At 50.2% G+C, this 21,083-nt stretch overlaps 1 protein-coding gene across 3 annotated transcripts in view; it reads left to right on the top strand.

Annotated features, from left to right (window-relative positions):
* The window catches only part of TGFB2 (transforming growth factor beta 2), a 53,512-nt gene that overhangs the window by 24,233 nt on the left and 8,196 nt on the right, over nt 1-21,083 (top strand). For all 3 annotated transcript variants that reach the window (XM_081124228.1, XM_081124230.1, XM_081124229.1), the window contains 3 exons: nt 10,886-11,049; nt 20,594-20,726; nt 20,849-20,959. In XM_081124228.1, coding sequence (XP_080980354.1) covers nt 10,886-11,049; nt 20,594-20,726; nt 20,849-20,959 — 408 coding nt within the window. The remainder of the gene's footprint in view (nt 1-10,885; nt 11,050-20,593; nt 20,727-20,848; nt 20,960-21,083) is intronic.

The raw sequence follows: 21,083 nt of genomic DNA on the forward strand, positions 1-21,083 counted from the left end.
AGAAGAGCCGGTGTGAAAAGGGCACAGGGATGGCCTTCACCTGCTTGCTGTTAGGGCCTGGGGCACCCTCCAGGGCCAGCGAAGCCCCCCGGGTGTCTGTCTGCCGACTGTGGCTGTCCTCCCAGCATCCTCGAAACCTGACCTCCTGTCACCCGCAGGGGAAATGCGGCCTCACGGTGACCCTAAATTGTAAAAGCAGACGGAGCGAATGGGCTGTTTGCTTTGTTCCTAGGAAAACTCTGAGCCTTCCTTCCTTCCTAAGGCTCAGCCAGCGTTCATTGTCTTCCTCGGGGATGCCTTCGGAGAGGGCCTAGTGACAGGGGCGAAGGTTAGGAATCTGGAAACGAGGGGAAGCCGGTTGAAAACGGTGTCCTTTTTCTGTTCTTGTGACGGAGAGACGTTCAGTCCTGACGTCCAAATCCTCGAAGGCCCACGTGTAAGCCTCTGGCTGTCATATGACCTCATTTTATCACTTTCTCTACTTGCTCTTAGTTAATGGAGAAAGGTGGACCTAGTAAGTCCCGTTGCGTTTAACTTCATTTACTTACCTAAGGAACAAGCTACCCTTGGCTAAGGACCTGTATCTAATGTCTTTTACCCACACTTGCTCAGTGATGACCGTAACCCTGAGGGCAGTGAAGATATTCATTTCTCCTGCTCACGTAGTGCTTCTTACGCTCCAGGTATGCTCTGCGCATTGGGGATACTGAGTCACTGATCCTGGCAGTCATCGATAGGTAGTATTATTTTCTCCATTTCACATATTAAAAAAACCAGGCACCAGAAAGAGATGTCTCTGACCAAGGTCAATGTCCGTGACGTGGTAGACAGGGGGCCACACCCACCGGGGCCGCCACTGTCCTAGTGACACGTTCCCATGACTCAGACCCGTGCTCAAGGTGATCACCGGTCACGTGACACAACCGAGGCGGTGTGGAGCACTAGTTAAGGACACAAACTCCCGAGTGGAACTGCCCACGTCTGTCTGTCTGGGGGAAAGCAGCCCTCCCTGGAAGTGGAGTCCAGCTGGGCTGAAGTATAGGAGTCACTTATATATCGGAAACCAATGTGGTGCGTATACAGGTGGCGCTCCTCAGGGCCCACGCTGAAAAGGGCCATCAGCTCGCCGCGTTCTCTTTAGATGGCTCTAAAAAACAAAACAAAGCCAAAAAAAAAATGAATCCCTTTGATTAGCAAACAGCACCGACGTTTATAGAGCTGTAGGATTTTTTAATATCTTTATTTGAATTGCTCGAAGCGGCCAAATGTAGTTTGGCCCTGGGCTGCTGTGTATACGTGTCCGGGTGCCAAGAAGCAACTGAACTCCGCCTGGGATGCCACGCATTCCAGACCTGTTACCTTGTAAGTGTAATATTTACCAGATTGGTGCTTCATCTGCAGATGGAGAGCAGGGCTGGGGGGCGGGCCGCTGGCCAGGGAGCTCGGCCTGCACAGGAATCCCCGGGTGGCTAGGTAGCCGGGAAGGCGAACAAAAGAGTCGCCTGAAACAGCCCTTTTGCTGGCAACTGGGAACCTAAGAAAAAAATAGTAGAGGCTAAATATCGGGGTGTCACCGTGGCCAGGCACATGCTAGCTGTTCTCGCTACCCTTTCTCCCCCCCCCCCCCAGCCCTACAGGTAGTCGCTGCATGGTCCCCATTTTACAGATGCCAGATGCAGTGTTGAGAGTGAGCGGCTTGCGCGAGGTCCTGTTCCAAGGCCTGTCCTGATTTTCACTTTAGTAAAGCTGGTGTGAAGAAGGCGTAGGCATGGCCAAGGTGGGCCCACGTGAGCCAAGTCGCCCTCTGCGTCTTCTGTTGCTTCTCGCTTCCTCTGACCCTCCCACCCCACCCCGCACCCCGCAAGGGGGGGTCACTCACATTTTACAGGGGAGGAAACCGAGCCCTAAAGAGGCGAAGGGATTTTTGCCCGAGTCCTGCTTAGAAGTGACAAAGCCAGGGGTACAGACGGGGTCTGCTGAGTCCCAGACCTTAAGTCTCTGTGTCTTCATCAGACGCCAGCGCCAGGGTTACAAACCCTTCACCTCTGGGCAAGCGCAGCTCCGTGTCATGTTCCTAAAGGACAAGGGGCCTGGCGCAGAGTTCCAGACACCATGCACTGAGCTCTGTATGTCCATCAGCAGAGCTAGTAAATGAGATAATGTTATTGGGAGTGTGTGCGCGCGCCTGCCATGGGGGCTCTCCACATAGCTGTAAATTCTGGGGAGAGGGTTTGTGTGGAAACTGAGCCCTGGCATCAGAAACAGCCCCTGGCCCCGCCCCGAAGTGCTCAGGGCTGTCTCCAGATGAGGCTGGAAATTAAAAAGGTTCTTGCCCCCAGGCCCCTGGCCACAGCCCTTACTCACTCGGCTCCCGTTGCCTCTGCTTTGGGGGGGCGATGCTTTGGTTGACTCACACCCCGAAAGCAGTATTTTTAGCTGAAGGTGGAAAATCGTAAAAGCAAAGGTGTGAAATGAAGTCTCCAGTAGCCAAACAAAACCCCCCGGGCGCAGAGAGAGCGCTTCAAGGCGCACATTGAGAGAGCGGGGCTGATTCACCCGATGCCAGGCTGATAAAGAGACTTGCCCACAGCATGCCTTTCACTTCCAAAGGCAAGCAGGGAGCCAGGCGATTTCTCGGTGGAAATTCCCGTTTTTTGCCCCCCTCGACTTCCCTTTATTCACTCACTCTAGCCTTGTGAGAAAAGGCGGCGTGATTGAGGGCTGGGGACACGGACTGACTCCCCGTGACCACCTGCATCTGTGTGTGCTGGGCTCGCTACAGCGCTTTCAGGGTCTGAGGTCCTTCTCGAGAGAGTCCCAGGTGCCCTGTCGCCCGATGGCTCTTTATTGGTAAAGTTGTTCGTTCGCAGACTCGAAAGCTGCAACAGTTTATGCGGGTGGGACGATGGGACTGGCTCTTTCCTCGCCTCTCTGACACAGGGCCGTCTTCCAGCTCTGTTGTCCGGCCTTTAAAAATAGTCTGACGATACACCTGAAACTAATACAATGGAGCATGCCAGTTATATCACGATCATAAATAGTCTGATAAAAAAAAAATCAACGTAATATGACAAGAAGTGGACGTCTTCGGTGGCATAACTCACACACCTGAGCTGGTCCAGGCTGGTCCAGCGATTGTAGGGCATCCTGTGCTGGCTTTGTGTGACCGTCCACCCCTTGACCTTGGTTTGCTCCTTAGCTCACTCTGGTTGTGTGTGTGTCCCGGGTTCTACTTGCCTTCGCCCTAACACGTGTGAGAAGCACCTGGCTTTATTCAAAGAGCTCTCCTTTAGGGAGGACTGACTTAGTGCATTTTGAGGAGTGGGGGAGAGCCATTGGCCTGGAACTAAACAGACACCTGTCTCGCCCCGTCTACACTCGTGTCCCGAGAGAAGCGAGTGTAGAGAAAGCTTCTGCAATCACCCGAGTTTTGACCCCTGTCAGCAGCAAAGACTTCTGAAGGCTTCTAAAGAAAATAGAGAGGAAGGTGAGACAGAGCTCAAGGTTCCCTAAAGACAAGAAACTCATTTCTTTTTCTTAGGAATTCCCTTTTCCCAAAGTTACAGCGCCTTCCCTCTTTGCTGGGGTATAAAATAAACTGGAACTGGTTGCACTGACTCTTTGGACGTCCCGGCTGTGACTCTCGAGTCCGTTTTCTCTCCCGGCGTCCCCGAGAGCAGATTAAAATGGGTCCATTTTATAGCCGCTACACACACACACACACACACACACACCAAGATCACAAGATTGGAGCTAAGCTCTTGGGCTTGCTCTCAGATAATTAAATAAAAATAACACGCACTCGAACACGTTAAAGGACTTCGCCACGGTCAAGTTGTGCGACGGAGAGCCTTCCTTTAAAGCCTGTTTTCATTTCCCCTCACACGCGGCGGCCTGGCCTGGAGCAGAAAGCTGCTCAGCACCCCGATGAACGCGCGCTCTTAGAACAGGCCTTCCCCCCGAGCCCCACGAAGCGCGGGCCGCAGCTCCTCTGGATTCCTGTCATTCCTGCAGGTCCCCCTATCTTAATTGCCCAGGCTGCGCTGCCAACACAAACAGGACTGGGAGAGCGCACGCCCTTCGCAAACACACCCGCTAACCTCAGAAAGCACCATCCTTTGAAACTCGAATGGAGTTGGGAAGGTACTGTAAGAAATGCTAATAAGGATCCGGGACAACTGAAAATTCCTTCCGAGCAACTCTCCCCCTTCTCCCACCTTCCTAGCCCAGTTTCCAGGCCAGAGTTTGGCATAAAGAACAATCCAGACCTTCCGGTCAGCTTCCCCGGGCAGCCGCTTTGGGAACTAACCCTCAGAGGGCTGCTGAATGGAGGGTGGGCATTCTGGGGGGGGCGCTGGGCTCTAGAACCTCCCACAGCCCTGTCCCGCCGGCCGTGTTCCTGGATGATTCTCGGGAGGACACGGCTGGCCTGCCCATCCACTTTGAAGAAAATGTGCCACTGGGGGGACGGTTTTGTGGTGTCATCAGTGTGACCGCACAGCTCCGGGGGTCCCCTTCCCGTAGACTTGGCCGTCCCCGAGCGGCACCGTGGCGGGAGCTGGTGTAGAGATAGTTGAGCGGATGGAAGACGTGTTGGTACAGACTTGGGTCTGTCTTCACTTAAACTCACCTTAGAAACTTTGTTCGTGATCTAGGGGACTGAATGAAGCAGACACTAAGGACCTTCCCAACTTTAAGACAATTCCCTGCAATACTACTTTGCAAGTGAACCCACAGGTTTACCAAGCTGGGCTTCAAATCCAAGATAGTTTGGATGGAAGAGACCAAAGGCTTGTAATTTATTATGCATTCAAAACAGAAAATAAGACATGCGGGCGAAGTTTGGAAAGGGGGAGAGAGGATAACTGAGGGTTGGGATGCATTAATAAAAGTGTAAGTTGCGCAGTAAGGAAGGTGATAGCTGTACCCTGTTCTGCCTTGAGAATCATGTTCAGATTTAAGGGTCCAGTTTCAAGATTGGAGCAAAGAGGGGAGCATCCACGAAGGTGAAAGGTTTTTATGAAAAAAGTAATGCAAGGAAATAGGGATGTTTGATTTGAAAAGAAAAAAGTGAGGCTGGGGGACACGAGAGCTGGCTTCAGAATCACCTTGAGTGGCCGAAGGGGACCCCCTGGGTAGACTTGTAGGTGAGCGTATCTGAGCCCAGCGGAGGGAAGGGAGCGTCGCCGGCCATCTGCCCGAGTTCGGGGCTGCCTGGAAGCCCTGGGAGAGGCCGTCTTGTCTTGTCTTGTCTTGTCGACAGACCTGTAGTCAGAGGAATTAGGACACCAGTGACGCCGAGAGTGCCGAGCACCTGCCAGGCAGCTCCTTTACGGGCCCTCATTTCTAAGTCCAGTGAAGAGTTTCAGAGAGACCGAATATTGCCTATATTTGCTTTTTTTTTGTTCCCTTTCTCAATCCCGACCATCTATTCCTCTTTATATTTACTCCCTCCCAAGTCCTGACTTTACGATGCTGGCAGCCTTGGCCCGTGCCCCGTGAAATCGGTAAACAGCCTGCAGTCCTAGCAGGGAGTGCCCGGCTGCTCCTTAGCTTAGCCTTAGGGCAAAGCAACAAGTCAGCTTCGTGCCTCGAAGTAATTAGGCGGCAGCCTCACAAAGGAGCCGACTGGAGGCCCCGAGAAAAGCTCCCTGTGCCAGCCAGATGTGCATTGGCCATTCTGTGCCTCACTGCTGTGATTCTGGAAAGATTAGACAGACCCCCGGGCTGGTAAGGAGTCGCCGCACCCATGGAGCTTGTGGACAGTCTGCAGCGGTCACCGCGGAGCTGCAGGCAAAGTCCATCATTCCTGGAAAGCGGAATGTGGACGTTTGCTTGTTTGGGGAGAAAAGTGCCCTCTCAGCTGGGATGAGCAAGGGTGCCCGCGACTGTGCATTTTAATCCTTATTTCGCCAGCGTTTTGTGTCGCCCTGGAAAGATGCTACTCCTTGGTTTTTCAGGCTGTTAGCAAGAGGTTAAGAATAAAAAGCGCTTCTAAGCCACGAAGCGATTAAAGACGCTATTCTACATTTCCAGGTTTAATGCGTTAGTGGAATCGACACATTGCGCCTTCCTACGGCTGACCTTGTGGGGAGCCCTGGCTGGATTCTGGGAGAGCTGAGTGGATAGCGATGCCGTGGGCTCACTGGACTCTTTAAAGGTCATCAGTGGGCCGAAAGCGTGGCTATTCTGCCCTCAGGATATTGCAGAGAGAGAGAAAAAAAGAAAGAAACCCCAAAGCGAGAGAGCTTTACCTGCTTTAACGAATGAGAGACACCCAGCGGCAGGACAGAGCGGCCTCCATGGCCTATTCCAACCATCGGACAGCCAACCACCGTGAGGCCATCCGAAGGGGCATGTCACGTTCAGGGGCACCTGCCCCTTGTCCTGGACACACCCTAAGTGAGCCACTCTCCTCCCGCAGCCGTAGCCAGCTGGTCCCTTTCTGCAACCAAGGATTTTACTGCTAAACCCCAGCACCCCCCTCCCACCCAGGCGGCCTGCATCCTGGGCACGAAGGAAGTGTAGAGGCCTTGAAATGAAATAGGTGTCTCCCCGTAGGTGGGTTTTACAAAGGTGCTGGGGACTCTGCAGAAGAAACTAGAGACCCCGAGTCCGTCCCAGCTCCAGAAAGCCACCCCCCCGGGTCGCCTCCACCGCTATGTTCTTTGGCCGCCCTGTGTCAGGAGGGGCCAGGCGCTCACGCCGACAGTCCAACAGCATCAAATAGCAGTGAGATGGAGGCCAAGTCCCATAGGCTGATGCTGACACAGTTAGTTAGACTCCCAGGTGCCAGGGGCACGTCGAGTCTGACACCGGCCCCCAAGTGGAGACTCCCACTCTCAGGGCCAGATGCTCCGGGGCTGGGTTACGTTTAACCCGAGGGATGGCGGAGGGAGCGTCAGAAACCACGGCGGATGCGCTGTTTATTTCTCGGTCATTTCGTGTGAAATCGCTGTGACTTGAATGTCAGCAGCGTCTGGGATGTGGTGGTGAAATGAAATCCATCCCCGGCGTGCCAAGACAAATTTCAGGAAACCCCAAAACACAATTGTCTTGGTTTCGTGCTTGGCCGTGTCTGCACACACACACACATAGAGGCTGGTTTATTGCCCTCCAACCGCTGGGTGGGTTACTTGTCTTGCGGCCCCCTGGGGGATGCCTAATGAACCCCAAACTGCTTCCCTCGAAGCTGGGGATGTCAGGGACGAGGGGCTGCCGCTCGCATTACGCATGTCAACAGTCCACGCCAATTACTGGAAGCTGCGGGAACAGTCCAGTTATTTCTGGAAAGGGGAACAGGAGCGTGTTCTTTTCCTTTGAGGAGCTTGGAGATAAGAGCCAGTGTAGGCTGGGCATCCAGAAGACCCTGGGCAACACTGGTGGCAGCAAAGCGCCCCTGAGTAAGGCCCCGGAGCGCCTAACCAGGGCCATTCTTTTTAGGAATATCCCTGCAGATACTAGGCCTCGCATTCAAGTTTCTCGAGCTTTCTTGCAAGGCCGAGCTGATCGCCTTCTTTGTGCCCACTTCTTTGTGCCCATCTCTTGCGACAAGGCTCTGAGATGGGGGTTGGTATTTCTGCCTAGGGTGGTATTCGGGCCTTCGACTCCGGGGCTCCTCTCCGCGGAAGGCGGGACGTCGAAGTGAGAAGCCACAGAATTGATGGAAAGGCCAGCCTCTCCTTGACTGTAGCCAAGAGTTATTTTTCCCTCCTTGCTCTTACTTTCTTTACCTGTGAAATAGGGATTAAAAACACTTTCTTGCCCTGGCCGGTGTGGCTCAGTGGGTTGAGCATAATTCCATGCACCGAGAGGTCGCCGGTTCAATTCCCGGTCAGAGCACATGCCTGGGTGGCCTGCTCGGTCCCCAGTAGGGGGCGTGCAGGAGGCAGTGGATGGATGTTTCTCTCTCATGGACGTTTCTCTCCCTAAAATCAATAAAAACATATACTTTTAAAAACCCTCCTTCTCAGCTATTATAACATGGGAGGGGTCATGGAGTAGAATTCTGAGGCTACAGTGAGACCAGACCATTCTTTTTAGGGTCCAATGAGACAGACTCTCAGGGGCCAGGTCCCAGGCATGGGTATTTTAAAAGTCCTTCAGTTTGAAATGTGTCGTCAAGCCAGACAATTAGTGTAAGTCATGGGGGAATTTTACTTTTCTGTTATAAGACCCTCAGAGTCCTGTGCTGGCTGCAATGTCTCCTCTTCTCTGTTTCCCCCTGGCCTGGTCCCTTCACTGTCGTTAGGAGACCCAAGCAGAGTCGCTGGTGGGAGCTGCTCAGCCGTCTTCTCACCTCCTGCACTAACTGCTTCTGCTTATAAAACAAAGATCCAGAAACGTGCCTTTGTGTCACAGAATGAGGCAATTGAACCAGAAACAGCCAAAACGGTTCTAGTAGCCGGAGGGGCCGAGGGCTGCTTGCCAGCGGGGAGGGAGCAGAGCCGACGGCCACGCTTCACTATCAACCCACTGCTGTAAATATTTGCAAGCGCCCCTTCGAAGCTCGAAAGCCTGGGACAGGATCGCTGCACCATTTGCGTAGGAGAAGAAACAAAACTGACCTCGTGGTCCGCGGCAGCCACAAAAAGAAAGCGTGTGCATGGGCTGGAGACCAGAAAGGGGGGGGAAATGGCTCAAAGTTTAATAAACATGAAAGAGAAGAAAAATAAATCTCAAGAGCTCTTATTTACCCACTTGGTGGAAGGAGGAGATGGGGCGGGCGGGTGTGAAGGATGGTGTTCGGGGACCCGGCCTGCGGGGGCTGCGTGGAAAGGCCTGGGGGAGATGAACTGGATGTTTACGCTTTCTAATGACAGGAAGCACACTGAGTGAGCTTTGCGCTCCCCGGGTGCTCTTTCGAAGCATGTTTTCAGCTTCTGCTGTCCAATGGAGAGGCTACGGGACGATGGAGGCAGCCACGAGGCCTGTGGAAGGGTCTGGGCAAAGCAGAGAGGGCGCAGAGTCCAAGTGCCTGGCTCCGGCCCCACGCAGGCTTCTCGTCCTGGGTGTGGGACTGTTCTCAGCTGGCCTGGTCAGCTGATACCAACCCGTTCAATCACCTGGGCTGGGCGCGTTCAGAGGGGAGAAAGATCGATTTCTTCTTGGCAGCTACTTTTTCACATTGCTGTGCTTGGGGCTCCCAAAACATTCCTGCTTGTATGGATGTTCACCCCCTTGAAAACGGTCCACCAACTATTTCATGGTGTAATGCAGTGGGCATCAATGTGTTGGCATGAATACTTTCTTTTCTCCAAAACCTGGATCCCTTAGATTTTTTTTTTTGATTTTTTTATTTGTTCGTTTGTTTCTGAGGCTTTTGGCTCCCGACCTACAAAGCCTCAATTCACACAGTCTCACTGCTTCCCCACGGGCTGCTTTCTGAGCAAGCAGGACCTGGGGACAGGGATGGGGCCAGGTTCTCAGGCTTTCAGGCTGAAAAAGCATAGAGCTCCTCAGATGGGGAAATCTTGGTGTGTTCCTAGCTTTTTTTTTTTCTTTTCTTCAGTGTAATCGTCAGGGCATGGATTTCTCAAGAAATCACGAAAGGTATTTATTTCTATTTCAAGATCGGAAAGATGGCTCATTTATTTAATAAGAACTTGGCCTTGCCCATAGCCAGATGCCAGAGTCTTTCAAGGCTCCCATTGATGAGCAGCTACTCAAACAGTGGATATTCCGTAAACTGTGTGTGCGCGGAGTCCTGTCCTGGGTATGAAAGACTTGGCAAGCATGCTCCCTGCCCTCAAGATTCTTAAAATTGGATCGGGGGGAGGGGCAGACAAATAAACAAACATAATTCGGAAGTAATCAAAACAAGTGACAAGAGCCATCAACAACAGTGAATGATTCTGTTTTCATGAAGCTGCGCCATTCAGGAGAGGGTCGAAGGGAGTAGTGAAGCCACCGGAGATGGACAGAGCGTTCCGGAATAATGAAAGAAAGTGAACGGGAGATTTTAGAAGGGGACTGTAGAAACACCTGCACCAAGCGGCCTGCCCAGTGTAGGGGCATAATCAGTGGGTGCTGCGTAGGACGCGTGGGGATGGAAGGTGGACCTTGCTTCTGGTATGGCCTCAGTGGCGTCTTCAGAGCAATGGCAGGTGACCACAAAATAACAACAAAACTCTAGCCACCCGTGAGCTTGAAACTGTTGTGTGCTGTTTACGTGGCTCCGAACCGAAGGAATATGGGCTGATTCTCTTCATTGGCCACGATCCCCTCCCCCAAGGACATTATCCTGAACATAGAATTTTAAGACTGGGCCTTGTATAGCCAGTATACGGGTATAGTTTTTTTTGTGTGTTTTTTTAAATTCAAATTTCCTCATTCTCACAAACTAGAGGGTGTATTTGGTCACATGTGAGTGAAAAACCAAACTTTCGAAGCCAAAAAAAGATGCAATACATGAACCTGGAGAGAGTAGAACATTTGGATGCCAACGTTTCAAGGGGGGGAGAAAAATACATGGGCAAACTGCTTGCATTAGGAGCTATTTTCTTGGCATATGTGATTAAAGTATACGCGAGCCTGACAGCTCTCTCCAGCATCGGCTGTCACGAACATGCTCCAGCTCATGACCGTCTAACGTTTTCCGCGGGGCTATGTCAGCTTTCAAAGGACGGGGTTAACTGCGCGCCCGCAAATGGAGTTGGAAGTGGTTTGTTAATCTCCATTAATCTGCTACTCCCGTAACCAAATGCACATGTTTATTTTATTTTATTTTTTTCTAGTTCAATTGCTAATGGTATGAAATTGGCCATTGAAAACGAAATCATTCTGTAGATACTTTCCTCATGGTTTCTCGAGACTGTCTAACGCTGCACTTTTTTGGAGACAATGGATTTTTATCATTTTCAATGACTGCCCTAACTTTTCACAGATGCCATCCCGCCCACTTTCTACAGACCCTACTTCAGGATTGTCCGGTTCGACGTCTCGGCGATGGAAAAAAATGCTTCCAACCTGGTGAAGGCGGAGTTCAGAGTGTTCCGCCTGCAGAACCCAAAGGCCAGGGTGCCCGAACAGCGGATCGAGCTGTACCAGGTAGCCTTCGCCCGGGGGGTTTGAACGCACGATCGGCTCCAATCTGGGGGTGAAAGTCCTTTTATTTTCTTAGATTTCCTGAGCTGATGCAAACCATCCCGTACATTCACAGAGGTACAGACCCCCCTGGGTTAATCCTCTTATCGCTCGGGATGGAAGAACCTTTAGAAGGGGGTGGTCATGCTCCGGCCACACTTTTCCAGTGGCCTGAGTGGCTGGGGTACCCACCCTCCGGGGGGCTCTCGTCGGGAAGTCCACCCGCTGATCTGGGGGGTCAGAAAACCCCGGCCCGGCCCCATGCTCAGGAGAGAAGTCAGCCGGCCCTCCTCTCCTAGGGCTGTCGTCCTGTCTTCTCGCCTGGTACCATCCTTCCTGGTGTCTTCTCTTTCCCTCTTTATGTTTTTCCTTCTGTCCTCATGGACCTCAGCCCCTCTGATTCTGTCTGCTCTCTCCAGTCCTCTCCAGCTCCGCACCTGGTGCACACACATATCATACAGAAATCAAGTCACTCCCTGTGGCCAGGGACACACAGCGGAGCTGTGGCAGGGCTCGGACGCCCGATCGCCCGCTTCCCACCACACGCTGTGCTGTTCGTGGCGAACATTTCCCTTCCTCTTTGCCTCCGTAGCAGCCAGAGTAGAAGAAAAATTTTAAAAAATCAGGCTGGCTAGCGGGTGGAGTGGTGTTTGGAAGAAAAGCAAAGCCTGGATTCTCAAAAAAAAAAAGTTAGATCAAAGGTAGCCAGCCACATTTTGAGGTGATTTAAAAAAAATAATAACTGAACCATGATTACATGTCCTCTTTTGTTTTCTTTTTGAATCAAATAACTATGACTTGTCTCTGTGTTCAGACGACGGCCTCATGGGTTGTTCCCTGGCCCTGTTCCAGTTAGGTGGAAGGCCGGGCCTCACAGGTATTGCGGCCAGTGACACAGGCTGCTAAGTCGCTGTCCTTCTTTGGCTCCTGACCTTGTGCTCTGAGGAGTGGCCTCTGATAGCAGGGTTACCTGTTGCAAGGATCTGCAAGGCCGTGGCTAAATCCTAAGCCTTTCCAACTCGTTTATTTTTGTCTTCGAGCTGAAAAGTGAGTGTTAAACGGTGTTTCAGATTTGAGGGTGAAAGGGGGAATTGTTGATTAGGAGGTAATAGCAGTAAACAAAGGTCTGAGTGGGAGAAGTGAATCACCGGCCGCTTTAATGAATATCTGACACACAGGCATCATCTCTGCAAAAGGCCTTAGACTACACATCCCCCTGAGGCTTTAGAGAGAAAATACACGGTCGATGGTGTCGACCTGCTTTATAAGGGACCCTGTTGCTGCAGAATGAAGGTTGGGGGACCCTGACATTTTGGGGAGTATGGCACTAATGGGGTTAATGAAAGAAGCCCCCTTTTCCTAACCCCAAACATACACACATGCACACACACCCCCACAGAGTTCAGCTTTCATTTCTCATATTGCCCGAGGGCGTATAAAATAAAATGTCAGCCAGAAAAACCGACTGTCTGTTCAATTAGACTTTGCACAAAGTGCTACTGGGAGAAAAAAAAAAAGTTAGAGCGTGTGTTGTGCAGAATTTTACAGCGTGCGACCTCCTTACTACTGATCCTAACCCCCGCACCACACTGAGACACACAGAGCACAGTAGCCCACTTCAAAAAAAGCCAGAAAAAAGCCGTGAAGTATAATAAACACTCTGTTTGTGCGAGGCTATTAATATCTCAGGGTTTTTTCAACCTGGTCGAGTGACAGGCTCGCTGGCCTCCCAGGGAAACCGGATCGTTATCATTTGCATTAAGTATGACGTTACCCTGGATCTGTTTACCTCGCGAGCAGAGGGGACCCCACGTGCACAGTGGTTCTGCCACACTGCATTCAAAGAAATGTTAGTAATCATGCAGTTGCAACTAATATTCCGTGCTCTTTTGGGGAATGCGACTCAGCAACAGTGCTGACAGTCATTGCTAACAGCTTCCTGTGTGCTGGGCCCTATTTTAGCCGCTTTCTATAGATTGATTCATTCCATCCTTAGATTTCATTTAGTCCTTACAATACGGTTCCCCACGTGGCAGGAAACAACTGGAACTGTTGATTAGGAGGTAACAGCAGTAAACAAAGGTCTGAGTGGGAGACCGTGTATTTTGATAACTCCAGTCGTCCCAGCGTGTGAGGCTCGGCCTTTGGGACTGACTTGACTCGTGGACCCGCCTTAGTTTCCCTTCAGACCCCGCCGTCGAGGGTCGCACCGCACCTCCCTGGCCTTGCCCTCGCCGGGAGCCTTCGGGCCGGGCGGCCGGGCCTTTCTCTCTGCCCTGTGGTTTCCAGATGATGGTCTCAGGCAGGTGACTCGGCTGCAGCTTCCGAGAGTCTCATCACACAAAGGGCCCCTTCATCCCTCGACCTGCAGGAACGGATTCACTTGTTCACGCACATGTGCCAGCGGCACAAAGGCCCATCTGTAGAGAAAGAAAAAAAAAACCCCACAAAAAACAAGGGGGAACAATAGAGAATTATAAGGTGTTTTCATCACAGAGGAGAGACAGGCCTTCGTGTGCGTGCGTCTGCAGGCAGACCTGGTGACGCCGTCCTAGAGCTCTCTGCATGTCAGACTTTATCCTAACTGCACGTGGACAGATGTCGCATAGGAACTACGCGCTGTGTGGAGAGAGAGACCCTGCAGCTACACAATAGTGAAGACGCCTGAGCCCCCGAGAGGCTGTGTTTTACGTGGGGCTTTCCTTTGGTTCCACCCGAGTCCACCGGGCAGGCTGTGCGGGACTCCTGACGCCCTCCCGGGCGGATGCAACCACAAAGGAGCCGCGGCCACCCCGGGACGTGGCGATGGTGGGAGCCAGATAAGTCCTGGAGGGTAATCGGGCCGCACGTCGGCTTGTTGGGCACCCCCAGAGCGGCCCCGCGCCGTTCACGGAGGCTGCCCTTGAGCAGGAAACGGGCACAGGGCTGCATTTACGCCTCAGTGAAAGGAAGGCCATTTCCCTAACTTCTGATCCTCTGTATTGGAAATTCTCTTTCTTGGGTTTTCTCTCTAATTTTCATTCCACAATGAAGTCGATGACCTAGAGAGGGTAAAATACAGTATAAAATTGCTCACACTACCTGGTGATTCTTTTTATCTTTATATACTGGGTGTCCCAAAGCAATGTACACACGCACTTTGAATCATTAAAAAGGCAGTGCTTGTTAAAATACATTTTGTTTTCAAAATTGAGCTATCAGCTGTTAAAGTGTGTGTACATTTTTTGGGAATATATATGCGAATATATATATATATATATATATATATATATATATATATATATATATATATAATCTCTGTGGTGTGTGTGTCTGTGTGTAAAATTCCAAGAAGTAGTTTCTGTCTATCACTCTAAAAGATGGGCTTCTCTGTCCTTGACCGTGCGTGCCTTTCTACTGGAGGCTCTTGGTCCATAAGAATTTACCAAGCAGGGACCTTGCAGACAGCAGGGGAAAGACCCTGGGAGAGTGAGAAAGGGTCAGGAGGGTCTTTGCCTTGAAGAGCTTCACAGTCGGATTGAGCGTTTTGAACAGACTCAACCCAGTGCAGTGTCCGAACTCTGATTGTTACCGGTTGATTGTGTCCCCTCGAAAAATAGAGGTTGTCTTAATCCTCGGGACCTCAGAGCATGTTATTTGGAAACAGGGTTGTTGAAGATGTAATTAGTTATGGTCAAATGAGGTCCTACAGGAGTAGGGTGGGGCCCTGATCCTATATGACCGGTGTCCCTATAAGAGGCCGGCCGTGCGAAGACAGAGGCCCTCAGGGAGCCTGCTGTGAGGACAGGGGCAGAGGTTGACGTCCTGCGGCTGGAAGTCAAGGAATACCCAAGGTTTCCCGCAAGTCACCAGGTGCTGGAAGCGGGTTGGGAAGGCTCCCCCCACCTGGAGGCGCTGGAGGGAGCGGGGCCCAGTCCGCACCTTGCCTGCTGGCTTCTGGCCTCCGGAGCTGTGAGAGAGGAAACTGAAGTTTCGGGTGAGATGCCCGGGTTCCCTCCTTGGCCTGGGGTGTAAGGGCAATGCCTGGCTCACGGCTGGCACTGTTTGTTGAGCTGAACTGGAGGAAGTGAGCTGTGACATGAATTCCAATGAGTAAATGAGGGCGCAGGTGCATATCATTGGTGTCTTAACAAGCCTTCCAGATGTTTCTAATGCGCTAATTATTCAGTGATTGACGACTGAATGAATTAACTGATTATATTAAATGTTTTAGTACGTGTCAGGTTTGTTTGTTTCTTTTACTTTTATTGTCACGAGGGCGCAAGGCTCCTCCACAGTCAACGAGATCTTGCCGGAGAACGGATGTTGGCGTATGTTGGAGAATTGGGGAGAATCAGATGTTTCTTGGTGGACAAGCCAAGACATACCTTCAGGAGTGGGCTCTGTCTGTCTGCGTGAAAGTGAACGTTGGTATTACCAAGATTCCCACCCAGAGAGTCAGGATCCTCCCAAATTAAGTCAACAAATGTGCATTCTTGAAGCTGTTAGTGTCGGCAAGCCAGGATACAGGTCTGTGGAGATTAAGTGCTGTTGTTTCCCTCTATCTTTCGGGAGCTCGATATCCCATGGAAAGAAATTAACATTTACAGCCCCCCCATACACACAGGATTACCCTGATGCCAAATTGTCCAACCGTGAGCTGGCCCTTCTCAAAAGTAGCGAGTCCACCGTCCCGAGAAGTCTTTGAAGACAGAGCAGTTGGAGAATGAATTGTGTTGTTTTGGAGCAGATGACCTCTGAGTGCCTCTCTAACGCGGGCATTTCATGCTCCTGAGGTTACCAGCTCACTATCAGGCAGATCTGAGAGCACGGTGCTCAGAGCCAGCAGAGCAAACGTGTAGTTCAACATTCGTTAATCCGTGCAAGTCACCGCAAATATTTACATTAACTACGTTAAAATCATTAAATGCCTTTAAAGACACAGCAAGATGGGCTTATCCTAGTTGAGCTGGGGTTTTCCTCAGCCCTAGAGTTCAGTGTCCCTTTCTAAGTCAGGTTGCAGCGGCCTCCTGGCTCTCCTGTAGGTCTGCTGATACCTAAACATGCAATCAAGTTTCCAGCATTTTCTTATAGCTCTTTGCAACGTCTCACAGGAGTGGAAGAGGTATCCTTCCTTCATGTCTAAGCCAAGTCCTGATTGACTTACACCATCATTCCTTTAAGACCAAGATTCCCTCCAGCTATAATTTTGCATCCAGATTCCTATTTCTTTTATTTATTTTTTTGCCCCCAAACTATTGGGTAACACCAGTGACTTTTGCCTCCATCCACTCCCTGATTGGCTGCTTTCCAGGGGCCGAGAGATGAATGGATCCTTTTGTGCAGGGAGTTTTGTAATTCAGTGAAGAGCTCAGAGCCTCGCCAGAGGCGGTGTGTGGATATTTTGCACATAACACAGATAATGTGTGTATATCAATAATGTAATGGAGGCAAGATTCAAGCAGCAGAGTGGGTGGCAGCTAAGTGACAGACAGCTGAATCTAATTTTCAGTATATTAGGGGCTCTCTTTTCTAATTCAATAAGGAATGGGTTGGTCTGTTATGTAAAGAAAAATGTCATTTAAAGCAGGGGATTATAGAGACATAGAGAGAGAGAGAGAGAGGGAGAGAAAATGCAGATCTTAAATATTTTAACTTAAAACACATGTGTATATGCACACACACACACACACAATTTACACTCTGAGCTTCTTATAAAAGGCCAAGGACTTGTCTTTGACCACGGCTCTGCCTGCAGCCCACCCTCGTCCCACTTTTCGCATGAACCGCATCCACGGTGCATCACCTACAATTTCTAGCTCTCGATTTCTCCGAAGGATAGAAAAGCCTCAGGACAATTGCAACCCGAGTGCGGGGCTCTTCTTCTTTCTATCTCTATGAAGTTGCCTGGTCTGGGCACCTCGGATAAGTGAAATCACACAGTCTTTGTCCTTTTGTGCCTGCCTTACTTCCCTTAGCATAATGTTTTTCAAGGTTCACCCACGGTGTAATATGTGTCAGCCTTTCATGCCTTTTTATGGCTGAATAAAACTCTCTTCTATGTGTATGTGGCATTTTGTTCCTCCGTATGTCTGCTGATGGACACTTAGGTTGTTCTCACCTTTCAGCTGCTGTGATCGTCGGTGTCCAAGTCTCTAAGTCTCTGCTTTCAGTTCTTGTGGGTTTATACCTAAGAGTGGAATTGCTGGATCATATGGGAATTCTATGTTTACCTTTTTGAGGAAACACCAAACTTCCCTCCCCCCTCCCCAAATTTTTTTACGGCAACATGTCTTTATGAAGGTTTTCTAAGGCACTCCGCTCTCTTTTCCCAGCAACAACGGCTCTCTTGACATCTAGTCCTGTATTTCTCAGTTTCTAGACCACTTAATTAACTTGGATAATTACACTAGCAAGTCCAACTATCATAAACAGGTTTAGAAACGTATATAGTTGATCCCTGCTAAGCATACAACTCAACTGGTGAGGCCAGAAGTACTCGGAACCTACTAGACTATAGCTTTCCAACAATGAGCCCCAGCATTCAGTGGGTACCTGCTTATATATATATTACCAAACAAATGGGGGACGCTGGTTAATCTGGCCAGTTCAATGGAGGCCAATTAAGAGAGCTTCTACTCGTCAACTGAATTTTCCTTGTCATGTAAAGACGTATAAAGAGATTCAGAGAGGACTGTGGCTCCACAGAAAACAGCTGGATACTCACCACTGTTAGCTCTCGGTACATGCATTGCTGGGAGATTAGAGACGGGCAGAGGCCGAAAGAGAATGGGAAGGTGACCGATCTGGTCACTTTTGTATAAACTCTTGAATTGAAGGAAGGACTGATGGATTTTCTCCCCTTAGTTTAACTTAGGGCGGGTGATAAATGGAAAGTAAACAGGGGATGGGGAGCTTGCGCCTATTCTTAGAAAGCAGATCCCTTTGAAGCCGAGATGGGAGACTTGGAGATGTGATTAGGTTTTCTGGCCGGCTCTGAAGCAGAATCTCGAAGCTGGAGGAGGAGTGCTTTCCTAGGGTGTCATTCATCCTTGTTAGTGACCCACGTGGTTAAAGGTTTGGGAAACTGCCCCTCTCGGTATCAGCTCCAGGGACTGGGTTTATTTAGCTTAGAGGGAGCGAGAGGGAGCGAGCATGCTGCGGGGGACTTACTAATAGTCTCCAAGGCCGCGAGGGATATTCTCTGGGTGATGGAAAGCAGCTGCTTCCTGTTGGAACAGAGGACTGGAGAAGACTGGAGTTAAACTCCAGCAAGTGGGTTTAAGAGCCCCTTGGCCAGAAAGTTCGAGACGGCAGGCCCCCGAGACCAAAGTGGCTTCCACGTCTCAGGGTCACGTAGCCGGCTGGCCATCTTTCTTGGGTGGTTTCGATGGGCTTGGTCCTGAACTAATAAAAAAGATACTGAGGACCTTTCAGCCACGCGACAGTTGTCTGTTGTCAGAACCTGTTTTGCCCTGGACGGTATGTCTAAGTGCTAAGGACACGTGCACAAATAGGATAAGACCCCGTGCTAATTCGGAGCGACGCAGATGACCAAAACCTTCTAAAGTAACCCATCATTACAGGAGGCCAGCCCGGGCAAGGAATTTAAAGACAGAAAGTGAATCCTGGGTAGTTAGTAGTTTTGTAGACAGTGAGGCAGATGGAAATGCCCCAGAACTTCCCCCCATTGTCGTATCATTGTTATCCCAGGTTAGGTTAATTGAGCCATTTACTCTGAACTGGATACGTGACATCTTATTTGCCCGACTGGGAGTGTTTTCAAGGCGAGGTTGGATTTCCAGAGGATTGGCTGATGTCAAGCTCTGTTTTTAAAGTTATAGGTTCCTGTCAGCATTAACCGTGTGTGCATTGTCCACACGTTATATGTTCGCCTTGTCCCAACATTTATTAAAATCTCATTAAAAATCATTGCCTCGATCGTGGCATGTTCTGTGTCACCTGGAAGAGCGTGAGGGCGACTCGTGTTCCAACCCTCCCGGAGTTGCTTTCTTAATCTACCTTGCAGCAATGTTTTGAGGATTAAATTAAATTAAATAACATGTGCCAAGCCCAGAACCCAGCATTTCCCAGCCCTTAAGTCCTGTTTACTTGCTTCTTTTAATTCACAAAGAGCATCTCCTGCCTGTTGGGAGAACCGTGATTAGATTCTGTCCACTTAGTGAGGTTTATTGGACCTTAGGGGCAAAGGTCTGTAGAGTAAATAGGGTTTGTCTAAAATTCATACCAGCACCTCTAAGTCCAATTGTATGAATCTCTTTCCTTTTGTAAACTTATTGAATCCAGAAAAAAAACCCACAAAAAACAGGCTACTATAATGCCAAATATTCTACAATGCATTTGTTGCCAAATGACCTGAGACAAACCATAGACACACAGAAGAGCAGTGCGTTTTAAAATCAACAGGAAGATCATGCATGTTTGTTTTACAAGGAGAGTAAATAAATCATAGTCATTTAATTACATCGAGAGCTGTGCTTTGAAATGATATCAAGTTGAAGATGCAGTCCTGGGGAAGCTTAGGAACCTGCTGGAGAGAGCAAGGCCATCTTTATGAAATGATCACAGAAGAGTAGACTCAGTGTCATGAAGGGCGGTAAAAAACAACCCAGGGCTTGAGCCCCTAAGTCCCGGGGAAGGGCAGGCTATGGGCCTGGGTAGGGAGTTAACGTAGCTCCAGGAGACTTTAGGATCTTGGTTTGGCTGGTTCAGAAAAACACTGTCATTTAAAGACCAGGCATAATTTTTCTTAAAAACCCCTAAAATGTTCACTTCCTACAGAAATCCAAGAACACACTGCAATTGCTCTTTATTTATTTGAAATAAATGCCTCCTTCTAAATCTCCGTGTTCGGGCTGATTTTCTTTCAGACTCTCACTACGCACCGGGCCAGACTTCTCCTGCCCAAATCCATTCTTAGTCCGTGGGATATGGAAAACTTTATAAATCATAACAAGTCACACTGGGAGTAAATATCCCAGCTCGGGACTCACCTCGAAAGCTGAGGCATGCCACGTTTTTTTAATGCCAGTGGATTTAGCAATGAGGGTTAGGACCTTTTTCTCTTTATTAGCAAGAGATTTATAATTCAGGGGCCTGCAGGGGGTGAACGTGGGTCCTCTGAACCGGACCCCTGCCCGCAGCCCAAGTCCCCCAAGCAGGATAACAAAACCATTAACTTAATAGCATAGAATTCATGGCTGAAGTCTCACCAAGCTTATGTCAGCAAAGTAAAACAATTACTGTCGCTTTATTTTAGACACTTGGCCTTATGGGCCCTGTCACCTTTATCACAGACGCAGCTGATTTAGTGGCCCTGTTTTTCATGGCGAATGGCCTGGCGTTACGTTTCCCTGCACGTGGCCACTCTTTGGAGAGGACGCTACGTGGATACTCTGGAGCGGATCTAAATTTAGATAATGACCTGGAACTCTGTCCCTGGCCTTGGGTTCGCCCTGCTTGTCTGCGTGCCAATGAGCTCGTTTCCCTTTGCTCTTCCCTGCTCTAGATCCTCAAATCCAAAGACCTGACGTCTCCAACCCAGCGCTACATCGACAGCAAAGTGGTGAAAACCAGGGCGGAGGGGGAATGGCTTTCCTTCGACGTGACAGACGCTGTGCAGGAATGGCTCCACCACAAAGGTTACTCCCACCCTCTGTTTCCCTCCCTAGAGGTCCAGCGACCCTAAGTAATTGCAGGCTGATTGCGGATCTGAGGGCCTAGACGCACGTACGAATGACCCCCTTGGCTTCATGTTTTCCAGACAGGAACCTGGGATTTAAGATAAGCTTGCACTGTCCCTGCTGCACCTTCGTGCCCTCTAATAATTACATCATCCCCAACAAAAGCGAGGAACTGGAGGCACGGTTTGCAGGTAAGGGAGACTCAGTGGCTGCGGCGGGGGCGGGAGGGCCCGCTCGGGCAATCGCGGGGCCGTTGGCGCTGCGGTCCCCACGGGAGGGCCGGATTGTCTGGCGAGGCCTGGGGAGTTTCGTTTG

This window comes from Miniopterus schreibersii (genome assembly GCF_964146895.1).
Source record: "Miniopterus schreibersii genome assembly, chromosome: 21".
Classification (NCBI taxonomy): Eukaryota; Metazoa; Chordata; class Mammalia; order Chiroptera; family Miniopteridae; genus Miniopterus; species Miniopterus schreibersii.